We start from the raw sequence: 13,995 nt of genomic DNA, 5'->3' as shown, positions 1-13,995 counted from the left end.
CGTGGAAGGATAATCTAAGTTTTTAATGGTTGGGGACATCATGAACCTCTTAAGTCCTTTTTTCTTCCCTTCCCAAAATCAAGCATATCCTGTTCCTTAGAGGCCATGTACTAGAAGTTCTGGCTGCTATATTGCTATATTATAAAACCTTGAAATAGGCTTTCCTCATTCTGTATGCTCCATTTCAGATTTAACATCATTTTTGGAATTTAAAGTAGGGTCATTTTGCCTGGAGTTGTACAACATTAACCAGAGTAATTTGGTTATTTCAGAAAGCTGATTAGATTGTCCTTTCTGAAGGGTGGAGACTTTTGTATTTGTTCTGTAAGGTGTGCAGTACATTTCTGAGCACTGTATAGAACTGACATTACAGACTTCAGCCAGAATTGCAACAAATGAGTGCAGCAGATCTCTGATTAAAAAAAAGGCAAAAGCACCTTTCAAATCATTCTTTTCTTCACCCTGCACATGGAAGATGCGCCATCCTTTTCCTCTCTGTTCTGTGAAGTCTTTCACATTGATATAGAGTACTATCATTATATCTGCTCTCATTTTATTAAATGAATTCTGAGTGTGGGATTATTTATGATGTCATGACACTAGGAAAGTGCATTTTTTCTGTGTGTGTCTGTAAATGGCTTCTGTATTTTGTGCAGCTGTATTTTATTCCTTCCTAGAGGCTTGAATAAAATGCTTTTTTGTCTTAAGGCAATGATAAGTTTATTGCTGCAGGAAAGGAAAATAAATACTTAATTCTGTTTTAGTAATCTAAAGGTACTTGACTGGTGTTTTGGAGAACTACAAAAACAACTACATAACCTGTGGAGGTGCAAACCTGCCTTGAGGTGGGGTCACTAGAGATGCCAGAGCAACTGTATAGTGTGGTTTAAACATAGATAGATGTATTATTCCCTGTTTTAGTATATGGACTGACAAATACAGGTGGTTTGCAGAGGCTCAGTAGTCGAATTTCAGTGACCCATGTTTTTTAACTATAGTGTTGGCATGTTCACAGTAGCTAAGATGATTATTTTGAAGTATACTCAATGTATTGTAATTAATCCAGATTATTAAGTGAACCCAGATCTTTCTATACCTGGGTAAATGAAAGTATCTTGTCAGTCTTTTCCTGACAATTTGGAGTGAGGGGGAACTAGAAGACTCTCCAGTCACAGGTTTTATGTCCCTACCAACTCTCTGACTTCACAAATATTTCTTTTCTGTATTATGAAACAACACATTTTTGAGCCCTTCATATGTGAGTTGCTTACATCCCAGTTTTACCAGTAACAAATGTCAGAAAGCTATGGGATGTGCGCTGCTAGTATCTGTAGTCTAAAAAGTTTGGGAACTCAGCTTTAGTGAAACCTGGAAACTATGGGATGCCTCCTGGAGCAGTTAAGCTAGTGAATGCGTTCATGGCTTTTATCATGGTGGACAAGAAAAATAAATATTTTTCTTCCACTGATGAGTGATATTTTGGAACAGCGTGCTCTCTCTTGCTGAGTAAATGGCAGCACATGGCAGTAATCGATGGAGTAGCTGATGTCTTGGTGTCAAGAAGAGGCTGAATTGTAAGTTATCCTTTCCCTGTGTGGACTTAAACTCTGGCTGATATCTATCTTGCTGCACATTTTTCATAAAACTTTCAGTGCCTTTGAGACATATTAGACTTGTGTGAAATTCAGTTCCAATTGACTTGAAGTTCGAAAGTTATTGGGGGAGGACAGAGCAACCAGCCTCAAAAATAAATCTAGAAGATTTCTTCTTGACCCTTGAAAGGAATTGCTGGGAAGTTATCATAAAACACCTGTCTTTTTTTGTTGTACCACTTGAATTTATTGCATGTTTAAAACTAATGTCCGGTTTGGTAGCCAGCCTTTTCAAGAAGGGCTGAAAAATTCGCAGAGGATTAGGAAACACGATGTGGTCCCCGCATGCATTTCCTTAGAGAGGGGCAGAACTGGCTGGATTCCTGCTCTGCTTTCTCTGAGCCCGTGCCAGTCTGACCGCAATAGGCAACGGAACGGCAAACCCTTCTTCTCTCCTTCTCTGTCCTTCCCCGCGATACAGTGGGCTGTTAACAGGAGGATGCAGCTGAATAGCTTTGGCAAGGAATATTTGGGTGCTTATTTCTCAGAGGAGAACTGTTGGAAGGGATATGGATTGTAAAGGGAGGCAGCTGGAGAGGCTCGTCCCCTGCATGTTCCCCATGGCAATGGGTCTCATTCATTTGCTGCAGTTCGAGAATCCCAGGATGTGGCTCTTGAAGTACAGTCAATTGACTGTACATTCCTACCAGTCGCACTGTAGGACTGCAAGCTGAACATCTTTGCTTTAGCATAAATCTTTATAAGAGATGTTAATGTCTGGTTAAAATATGCAAATATTTACTGACTTGTCTACTGTTTGTCAGCTTGGCATCCGAGACCTTGGATCTGATCCTTCTGTCTTGGCAGGCATTGGGAATTTTGCCAATAACATTAATAGGAACAGCATTGTGCCCTCTAATCTGTTTGTTTATGAAGTACAGCGAGAGTTATCTGGCTAGATGCTTTACAGGGAATTGAAAAAGCATCTGTTTGAAATTATTTAGGAACTGTCACATGCTTCAACTTATCATTACCTTAATGTATGGACCCTTTGATTCCATAAAACAAAACAGTAAGCTGTGAGGCAGGAAAGTGCACAGTCATGAGTTAAACTGCTGTGAAACACTAAAATTTTAGTTCATGATGTTCTCTCCTCCTACACTGATTTTTAGTTTGAAGTTGGACTCATCAGACTGTGGAGTAAATCTTCAAAAGCCTCCTTTGCACCGAGAAGGCGTAGTGTTTACTTGAAAATAAATGACTGTGTAGATCATGTTGTTTATCGCTCTTCCTCCTCAAGCTGTCCCTTCTGCCTTCCCCAGCCCCCTCCGCGGTTGTGGAGGGGAAATGTGCAGTTTTATTTGGAGATTAGATTTTAGTTATTCTTTTTGTGTTTGTTTACAAAATCCCTTTGGAAAGAAGGCAAAGTACTCGTTAGGAATGTTAAGCCTGAAAATCATTAGTTGTAGGGGAAGAAAAATTTCCCTTGCAGTTCATTGAAAAAAGTTGTGGGTTGTTTTTTTGTTTTTTTGTTTTTTGTTTTTTTTTTTTGCAAACTTCTCTCTGTGCTCTAGGCAATGTGATGCTTATGGTCATATCAGGTGGAATTCACAGGCGCCATGTTTAAATGTTTTACCTGAATGCATAAATCAGGAGCCTTTCTGTAGGCAGTGGTGCTGCTGCGAGAGGATTCAAAGCTAAGAAATGCTTTGAATCTACCACTGATATTAAAGGCTCTGTTGATAAGACGTTGTGCCTGTATTTCTCAGGTAGGTCCATCTATTGTAGATGTGTAACTTTAGGTAGTGGCAATATGCCTGTTTACTGTTTCTTCAGTGTTTCAGAGATGTATTAAACTTTACTATTAGAAGAAATTGTTACTCAAATTTGAATTTAGAACTCTTTTGGCATCTGATTCTCCAGACCATTTTGAGAAAATGAATAATCCTGACATTTGTTCTGCTACATACTTAGTATTTTAATCTCAGTTATACAGGTGGAAAAAGTGAAGTGCAAAGCGAAGTGCATGAGTAATTTGCTCAGTTTTGCAAAGAGAGTTGGGAATACAGTGCAAACCTTTGATACTTTAGCTTTCAATTCTAATCTGTAATAATTTCTACTTATGGAGTGAATATAGAAATTACAGTTTTACATTTGAAATTTTTGAAAATAAACATTTATAGAACTAAAATTTCCTTTGACAAGTGTCTCCCTTGGCATTGTTAACTGCTCTGAATTAACTTTAAACTTGGGTAGATCAGGTACTACAATAGTCTTGATTTTGGTTGTAACTCATGTAATCTAGTTGCAGTTGGTAATTTAGGCACAACTCGGGACCAAAAGTTGGGAATGTGGGTTTTTTAAAGAGCAAAGTGTCTCCAAGGAACTGTTTTGAGCACCTGGATTGGAGTCTACCCCAATAAACGTGCGTGTTTGTGTCTGCATGTATGGATGTAAGTGGAATTGAAATGAAATCTGAGAGCCTGAGTGTATTGTGTCCATATGTTGTCCACTTACTGTTTTTTTTTTTTTGGTTATGATTAGATTTTTGGTTAAAACAAATTACACTGCACTGGCTCCTTATCTATCGCTGTGTCCCGTGCACCGTCGCTTCAGTGAGTTTTTAAATTGCCCTCTGAAATACTGATAGTGTGACTCAGTTTAGTCATTCATCCAAACAGTCTGGTCCTGACTTCTCTTGGCTCCATTTAACGTAATCCACAAGTCTTTGTTTAGGGTCAGTTATGTTCTCTGAGGTGCCCTCTAGATCTTCAAGTTGACCAAAGAAATTGTGTGGCCTTTGCAGTGCAGTGGAACACTGCTGGGAGTGTAAAATCCAGCTTCTCAAACAGACTAGTTCAATATTTATCAAAACAACCAGCATTAGACAATTGATAAGTAACATGTTTTTCTTCTGCATGGTGCCATGTTGGAGAAGAAGAGCTGGAGACCACAGGTTTCAAACGCCTGTTGGTTCTGCTGGCCAGGTTAGGATGGGATCTGTGTACGGTTGGATGTTTGGGAATAAACACACAGAAGCTCTGCTCAGACTTTTGGTCAAAGGAATTTTGGTTATATGTCAGCCAGGAAGTGAGGAAATCAAAAGGACAGCAGAGTTCATGAAATCTGCTCTTTCAGTCCCTTAAGAGAAAAACAGAATGTACATGAGAAAACCATCAATTAACTATTGTATTACTGTTGAAGCACATCCTAGATTTATAAAATTCACAGTGGCCTAAAATGTTAGTGAAATGAAAATCAATGTAACTGATAGTTTTATCTATAAAGGATCCCTCCATAAACAGCTTAAGAATACCTAATGTTTATGTAATTGAAAATAAGTGCTTAAGTGATTCAGTGGAGTGTCTTCAATGTTAATAGAATGCTCCATGAATGAATTTCCTCATTTGTATGGAAATACAAAACCTACTTGCCTGTTCCTATTCTGACTGAAAATCATCAGACAAAGAAATATCTGGATAAATGAGGTAGTGTTTTGCAAGGTTGTTATTGAGAAAGAGGCATATGCCACAGATTTGTATCAGAATAGCTGTAAAATACTCTTGTATTCCTTCATTTGTGGGAAGCTACATTGTTTTACAACAATTTTTTATGTAAACATTGTAAAGGGAAAGATGGTTTAAGTCAAAATGGTCCTGAAAAACCAATATTCCTTTATGTTTCTATATTCATACCGAAAATAAAATCTTAGGAATGGAAGGGAACACGTAGAACACTGTTGTATAATATATGAAAAGTCTTGCTTACGTTTCTACTGTGTGTTGGCTTAGGCATGGGCTAAGGAGAAAAGTGGGATAGTGAATTATTTCTCATGTAAGGAAAATGCATTTATTTGAACTTCAGATTAACTTCTTGAAGTTACTTTACCTTAGTTTGATTAAACCCCTAAAAATACCAGGTATAAAGGAAGCTTTTAGCAGTGGCAGTGGGCTAAAGATACTGATTTGAGACAATCATAATGGCTGATCTATAATCACTAATATGGGTAGTTTGCTGCTTGCTAAAAATGAAAACTCTTACATTTTTTTCCTCTTTTATTAGAGCACACTTTTGTGAAGTCAGCTTTAAAGTACATTGTCTCTGGGGATGTGTATCATGTTTTAAATACTATGTCAATGAAGGGAGAATGTAGAAGTGCTTTGCTTTTCTCCTGGTGGTTTAGGTTGTGGATAAATGTTTGTCTCAGTGTATTGGCGGAAAATCTTGTCTGTCTTGTGTACAAATTTTTGTCACAACTGCTTCAATTTCCCCCCCCTAAAAATATTTAATTATTGAAGAAGTTCTGCAAAAAGGTGTTAGTGTGCAGGGATATCTAAGCTTTCTCAGACATAAATGGGAACAAACCAGGAGAAGGAAGAGATAAGCTGGGGAGCTCCAGTTCTTTCTCATTCACTCTTGTCCATCCGCATTGTGCTTCACCCAGCCAGAGAGAGCAGCTCCTTCCCCTGAGCGTAGACGAGAGGTGCTGTGAAGACCAAGGTGTCTTGGAGTAAAGAGCTGCAGGCTTGGAGAAAGGGCAGTTGGTGGATGAGTTGTGTTAGTTCCAAAGCAAAGATCGTACTGCAGGTGAACCCCAAAGCTCCTGTGTAGCCAAGTTCTTAAATCCATGCTGACTTCAACATTTAAACCACTACTTACATTCTTAAAGTTAGTCATGGGCTTAAATACCTCCTTGAATTAGAATCAAAACAGAGAGCTGGGAGCGATGGAGAAGACTGGGAAGAGGTTAGTGAGGAAGCTTGGGATAGGAGACATGAATGGCATAAACCAAAGGGGATGCGATACAGCGCCTTGAGATGGGAATGGAAGTTGGTTGGCAAGTTGTCACTGCCATTATACAGCTAACCAACGTTTTATCATCCCCTCTGCCCCCACTCTAGGATTTCTGTCCCTGAGTCATGGCAGACAGAAGACCAGAGAAGTCATGTGAACAAGCATGTGAATCTCTTAAGCAGCAGGATTATGAAGTGGCAGTGAAGCATTGCACAGAGGCTCTCCTTTCCCTCAGCCAGTACCCCCCAGCTCACCTCCCGGAGGCATGCCAGGCAGAAATCGACCGCATCAAAATCGAGACGCTTCTGTATAGAATTGCTTCCTTTTTACAACTTGTGAGTGTGACTCTTTAACAGTATCTAGTGAACTGGAAAGAACAATCAAGTATCTTGTACTGTCAAGATTTAAATAAAATTCAGACTTTTCCTGTGATTGGCATGTTTAACTTGCCACAGAATCCCTCTTGCTAAGAATACACGAGGCTTCTGTCTTGTAGTTTTCCCTGATCTGTTTATTTTTCAGGATTGGGACTTCTAAGTAGTTTGGGTCTGAACTGCAGTTTTTAAAAGAATGAAGAAAAATACTTAAAATAACCCCAAACCAACAAACTCTAGGAATGCAAAGTATCTGGTTTTAGGGTATTATGTTTGTACAGTTATGCTGAATTACATGCTAAGTTACCTTATCTTAAGAGTGTGAAATTAAGGTTACAAATCTAAATACTCAGAGAAACAAAGTTAAGAAATGCCAGTTTTCAGGGAGCTTGTTCATACCTAATTTAGCTCCATTTCATAGGCCTAATATTAATCTTTTAATACTTGATCGCGTACTAGTTTTCCATTGCTAGTCTAGAGCGTATCTAGTGGAATATGAAGCTTTAGGTTTTGGCAGATTTTTAATGGAAATATAAAAACTGGGGTCTTTGAAGGTTTGTAAATGCAGGGCAAGCAGCATAACCCTGAGCTATAGGGGATCCCAATGCCAAATTTGTGGCCTTCCTTTAAAGCATCAGAGACCTTTCCCTAAAGGAAAGGACATTATAGTGCTTAAGAATAAACTTACAACCTGCTTAATGAATCTGCTTTTTTTCTTACCTTTCTGTTTAGGACATATTACAGGTTTACAGGGACCTTGTCCACCCACGTATTGGGTACGAACAGATTCATCCCAAGTAGAAAAAAGTTTGTCCAAGTTGTAAGGCCAAGTTGCTGGGCAGCATTAAGATAAATCTTGCCTATGTGATTTTGAGCATTCTTTAGATAGAGAGCTGAATTGGATTATTCAGTGTGCAAAACAAGAATTGGGGAACTTCTGAAATTAAGGTGTGACCTATCTTATGGCTTCTTAGGGGAAGAGATTCAGAAATAACTCAGATTATTTTTTTTTTTAAGAGAAGTCATTTCGCTACAGACTTGACTTCTCAAAATTATTTCCATAGACCAATATGCAGATAGGTGCTTGGCAGTATTTAATACATTTCTGACCTTGATGCACCTATCTGGATGATCATCATAGTGAAATTAATTGCAAGAAGTCTTCAGGGCTTTGGAAAAATACTGTAATTGAAACCTTTGTATTAAAGACTTCAGTTAAAGACTTCAGTTATATAGATACTTGAAGGCTTATAGGTTAAAAAAAAAAACAAACCACCAAAATTTTCCCTCTTGTTTAACTAAAATTAATTTTTAAAATCGCAACTGATAAGATGGAGTTAGGAATTTCAACAGCACCACATTTGTGCAAATTTAGAACAAAACATTACAGTGGCTAGAAAAGAAAGTTAAGTTTTTATATTTTTCCTAGGTGTTGTGAGCACCTACAAACACGTATAAAACATGCACCTTTGCCCATTTGTGTTGCTCTTTTAAATGTTCATTTGCTGAGAATTTGAGAAAAAGTCAGCATTCTAAGAATTAATAACATGATGTTTGACATGTGAGTGATGTTCTTTACATGTTCCACCCGGAAAAAATGAGGTAATGGATTCTAAAAAGTTTTAAGAAACTTGTAATTCAAGCATGTAGTTGTTTATGCTAACTGGAATAATGCTATCTTTAAACTTTTCATGTTTTACCTTTCAGAAAAAGTATGGGCAAGCAGATGAAGACTGTAGGCATGGTATGCTTCTTTCTTTTTTTTTATTACATAGTGTTATCAATTGCAGTCAGTTGTCTGAATTTTTAAAACTGATGCCCAGATTTGTTAGTTTGCTAACAATGTTTTTGTTTTCCTAGTTAAAATTATGTATCTTATTTATACTACTTTTTCTACTCCTTTTTTTTCTGAGAGAGATATTATTTGTAAGTTATATTCAAGCACCAGACCTCAGATCCACATCTTCAGCACAGCAGTGCTCTTTGGCTGGTAGACACAAACGTAGGATGATGGTATACAAACGCAGGATGAATTGGTAGTGTTAGGGTTCTTGTGAAGAGAAAGCTGCTTGTTCTGTCTTCCTCCCTGGGGACATGCTGGATATTTTGGTTTGCATTTTGGGACTTCCTATTTGTTAAAGCTTTCAAATGTGCATATGTCACCCAGAAATCGAGCCTTTCGTGTTTCAATGCCTTGTTCAGTTGGGGTATTTCTGAAGGAATTATCCGTCCTTGCTATTGATCTGTTATTCCTGTATAATGCACGTGGTTGAAAACTCACTGGGAACTCTTTGCTGAGCTTGGTAAGCGATGGAACAGCGTTTATCAGATAGAATTGGAAAGAAAAGGTGGGTAGATCCCACCTTTCAGTTTTTAGTTCCTTAACTACTCTTGAATTTTATGCTGACATTCCTGTGCTAGCAATGATAATCTTTACATCATTCCTTTTTGGTTTTGTGTGTGTGGGCTTTTCTTTGTTTTTTTTTTTTTGAAATGCATTTGTCTTCACTGATAATCAAGTCACAGTCTGGGGAATCTATGGAGCTCTGCAGCCTGCTTGTTAAGGTCCATGAAACATAACTAAGAAAAGTAAATTTGCTTTCCAAAGGTGTAAAATTAAAGTTTAACAAATTTAAAAAGCTTGAACACCGCTTAATCAGTACCATTCTTAAAATAGCTTGCATTTTTGTTCAAAACTGCTGCTTCTAACTGTTGGTATATGCCAAAGGTATAATATTCTGACTAACCTCACAGTTGTCTTTCATGATGGCAAGTAAAAGCGAGAGAGAGACATATGGAAGATGAATGATGGTTCAAGGAGGTAGGAGGGAGAATGCTGTTTAATGAATAGTGTTCTCATTGATGAGATCTGGTGGGTTTGTCATAGGGGTAGATGAGTGACATTCATCTCTGAAACTTTTTCTTGGCATATGTGTCAGTTATCAGTATCTCAAAGGAACTGTCATGTTAACTCTTTCTTAGGATGGCCTTAAGTTGCGTCAGACGAAATTTAGGTTGGATATCAGGAAAAATTTCTTTACACAGAGGGTCATTAAGCATTGGAACAAGCCGCCCAGGGAGGTGGTGGAGTCTGCTTGCCTGGAAGTGTTTAAAAGCCATGGGGATGTGGTGCTGAGGGACATCGTTTAGAGACCCTGGCAGTGCAGGGTGGATGGTTGGACTCAATGATCTTAAAGGTCTCTTCCAACCAGATGATTCTGTGATTCTCTCACTGGATGGGCGTAAAAGTGTAGAGAAAACAGCTTTCAAATGTATATGAGTAACAAAGAAATGGCATCCAGTTTAATGTTCATTTACCTAATTCATGCCGGAATGTTCTGCAAGCATTTTTTCCAGATCTTAAAGTGAGGATATTTTTCAACTTAGTAATGCCATATTTCTGTATGTATATAAAAATTATGTAGGTATATGTATTTGTATACACAAATTTGTATACATGAAAGAAAGAATTATTTGGTTGTGGTTCCCTATGTGCTGTTACCAGTTGTAGCCCAGCATCTGACAGGTTGAAGTATCTGCATTTGTGGTCTTGAAAGGTCTTGGTTTTATGTTTGTAATATCGTTGGGAAGGAACAACCTGAGTATGGACTACGTGATACTTGGGTTTTTAATAGACAGTTTTATTCAAGCTTTTGCGCTGCCTTTTTACAAGACTTGACATGTTGCATACCTGTGACAGTGCTTTATTTTAACCTGAATGATAAGTACTTTTTGGAATAGCTGGAGAAACGTATGTTCTGTCTGGTGTGCTGCCTGCACTGTTACCAGGACGGCTGAGAAATTCCCATCTGTTAAATTATTCCACAAATCTTTAACGAAAGATACTGGTTAATGTGTTGTAACATTTTATGTGCAACTGTATGTTTTAGCTTGCTGGTACTGTGCAGTTAATGATATGGAATATCATAACTGGACATCTAATCTTTGAGGTTAAAATAGCAAACTGTCAGACATGTTAAAGCTATTTCTGGCACTGCTGCTTCTGATTTGGGAAGTAAGCTCTATTCTGGGAAATGTGGTCAGTATCATCAGAGTGGTGAATTGAGACTAATCTTTGAAGCACTTTATAAACAGGATTTAGTTACCGCTTCATTTTGGAGAGATGTCTAGTTGTTTTTATGGAAATGCTTTGAGGGACTATTTTTTTCGTTAGTCTTTCATGCAATTTCTGTTAACGATGTGAATGTCTGTTGAGTGACGAGTTTTGATTTATTATTCTCAAATGTAATCCTGAAGTTGTGGTGAATGTAAAATTCCTGTTAGCACTAATGGGAGCTGTTTCCATCTGCATGAGTAGCAGTGAAACACAGATGCTGATGTTGCCTGCAGTAACAGTAATATATACTATAATTCCGTTGTTTTAAACAACTGTTCATCCGCCTTTTCAACTCACACGCTTAGCTTTCTAGCTTTTTAGTCACTCTGGCATTTTGTTTTCTGGACAGGTAATATATATGATTAAGTGTTATTCCTGCTTGTCTGAAGCATGTCTATATCGTGAAATAAATCCTTTCGCTATTGGAAGTGTCAGTGGAAGTGTCTGCTTGGCTAGTTATCTGATCCCGTGCTAGAAAGCATTAGGAAAGTTTTCTGTTACATGGAGCCTGTAAATTTCTGGACTCAAACAATCATTCCTATATCCTGCACTTTACAGCATAAAGTGAATAAAAGCCCTTTCAGAGTAGCAGGATTGACCACGAGGAGGTTAGCTATATTTGGAAACACCACGGCATGCTTTTTGTGAGCGTGAATGGATCTTCCTGAGCATGTTTGTGTTACTGAGAGGTTCTTGGTTGCTTTTTTTTTTTTTTCCCTTTCAGTGAAGAGGAGGTCCTTTCTGTCTGTGCCAGACACTTGAACTTTCCCTTATATAATTTTTGTCTATTTTAGCATGTAAACATGACAACTGTTTTTTGACCTGATGTACTGCATTTCTTAGATGATGGGAGACAAGGTTCAAGTTAACATTAAACAGGAGCAAGTAATACTTCCTTTACATCCAAAACTTGTCTTACAAAAAGCCATGGATTCAGCTCAAGTTTCAAACTTTATTTTCATATTAAAGGTGAAGGAAAACTGTATATGGTTTATTTAAATGTATAGAGCGATGAAGCTAATAGTTGCTGATTTGTGTTGCAGTGCTGGGAGAGGGGCTGGCCAAGGGAGATGGATCTTTCCGTGCAGTACTCTGCTGCATGCATCTTAAAGGGAAGCTGCAAATTGTGTCTAATGTTCTTTCCAAATCACTGATGGGTGAATCACTGGTAAGTGGGTTTGCTGCTATCTGTACAATTTAAAAAGCAGTTTTGTATTTTCTTTGTTAAAAATGTGTTTAATAACAAACTCCTGAACATCCATTTAACTGGCAGGTTGCACGGACAAAGATAACTATATGGCACGTGCATGCCATCGCGATACCGAGGTTGTTGCATTACCAGTGTTTCAGGATTGTTACAAATCTGAAAAGTTTTTTTTGTTGTTGGTCCTATGGGAATGCAAAATAATTTGCTTATTTGTGTGATTGACTAGAATAATGTAAACCCCAAACTTTTGCTTGCTTTTTTAAGTTGCACCTGACACCTTTTAGCCAAGTTTAGGAATTTAGGAATTTAGTTCATCATCATGAACTGCTAGTGATGCTAAATCCAGAAACATGGTCATAGCATAGACAAGAGCAGTTCTGCTCAGTGATGAACATGATGTCAGAAATGCTTGTAGGAGAGCCTATTACCTTGAAGTTGGATCACGTCTCCTGTATCTTGGTGCCTAACGTAATCAGCAGGTTGTTTCTAGAGAGGGAGTTGTGTTTGTCTGTCTGGTACATAGCCTGAATTTCCTTTACCCTGGCCATTGGCTGTTGGTACATAAAGAAAAGGGTTTTTTCTTTGTTTAGCTGGTGTCTTCTAATGAAAACATGACAAAAAGTTTTCATTGAAAATTTACTGGTGAGGTCGAAGGAAACTTGCCTTCAGGATAAATTAGTAAAACAGGCAAAAGCTCCTTATTGCGGGAAATGTACAGGCCTCTTGTTTTGAACTATTGTTCTGCAAAGAAAGGTAGCTTTGTATCTCAATCCAGAGTGTCATCCCAAAGCAGAGCTTGAGAGGTTTTTACAAGCTTTAGGTTGTTAGACACTGTTATTTTCAGTAGGAATATTAAAATCAGCAACTGATTTACTGACTTGTGCCATTGTATGAGAGAAGAAATGAAATGAAGTTTTGGAATGACTTTACTGAAGAGCTGGAATCCATCCAGATTCCTCCCTGATGACTTAAGAGAATGATTTTTGGTAGCATTTTTATGCTCTAGTCCATTAAAGCTCAACAGGTTCCATTTGCAGCCTTCTGCTGAAGAAGTGAAAAACTGTTTTGAAGAAAGCCTAAGTGAGAAAATTGTTGAGTGTGTAAGTTTTCAGCAAAGAGAGTAATTTCTGCTGCTCAATAGCACAGTCAAAGTGTGGGGAAGTCTGACAAATGTAGTAGCACTTAATTAGATTCCTGCAAGAGATTATTGAAATGAGAACCACAGGTCGGTGTTCCTTAGTTAATGTTTTTGACTTACATGAGTCTGAAATTGTTACACTTTGATATATATTTCAGATAATTCAATTTTGAAAGATTTTTACTTAAGATGTACTTGAATATGCAGTTAGTTACATGGCTAATCTTCACTTTTTACTGAAAACTCAAAAGTCTACATCAGAGCAGAAAGAGTTATGAATCTGTAGAAAATAGGAATCTGTAAAGCAGATCCTTAAGAAGAAAAGATTGCAACAGCAGTGGAAGTTCATTATGTTAATTGAGCTGAAGTGTTTCAGTAACCATAGCATATGGCTCACCAATAGTGCTTCTCATCAGTCGCTTACCAAGTGCTCTGTGGAGACAGTCAGTGTCACTGTCCCCATTTTGCAGACAGGAAACTGAGACATGGAGGGGTGAAGGGACTTGTCCAAGGTCACCCAGCAGCCAAACCGATCACAGAACTGAGTCCTTGCCAGTTGAGCTCTACTGGCTTCATGGCTGCTGTGTGTGTAGAGGAGAGCAATGAATAAGTATTGTAGCTATTAATATTTTTCTGAGTTGTGGTTAATAAGAAATTTTTTGACCCCAAGCTGTTCTACATATTCTGCTCTCCTGCCCTGTCCTGTATCGATACTTGTTGTGAGTCTAGTGCTGGTTTTGGCCAGTGCAGAAAGCCCTTTTTCATCATAATGT

General features: G+C 38.0%; 1 protein-coding gene across 1 annotated transcript in view; it reads left to right on the top strand.

Moving 5' to 3' along the window:
- The first annotated feature begins 6,493 nt into the window (after nt 1-6,493).
- The window catches only part of HELZ (helicase with zinc finger), a 67,241-nt gene continuing 59,739 nt past the window's right edge, over nt 6,494-13,995 (top strand). Inside the window, exons 1-3 of the mRNA XM_010131386.1 lie at nt 6,494-6,721; nt 8,468-8,504; nt 11,921-12,045. Of these exons, the coding sequence (XP_010129688.1) occupies nt 6,512-6,721; nt 8,468-8,504; nt 11,921-12,045 (372 nt within the window). The 5' untranslated portion in view covers nt 6,494-6,511. The remainder of the gene's footprint in view (nt 6,722-8,467; nt 8,505-11,920; nt 12,046-13,995) is intronic.

The sequence above is a fragment of the Buceros rhinoceros genome, unplaced genomic scaffold (assembly GCF_000710305.1).
Source record: "Buceros rhinoceros silvestris isolate BGI_N320 unplaced genomic scaffold, ASM71030v1 scaffold352, whole genome shotgun sequence".
Taxonomy (NCBI): Eukaryota; Metazoa; Chordata; class Aves; order Bucerotiformes; family Bucerotidae; genus Buceros; species Buceros rhinoceros.
Note: the sequence above shows the minus strand (reverse complement) of the source record. Positions and strands in the feature narration are given on the sequence as shown.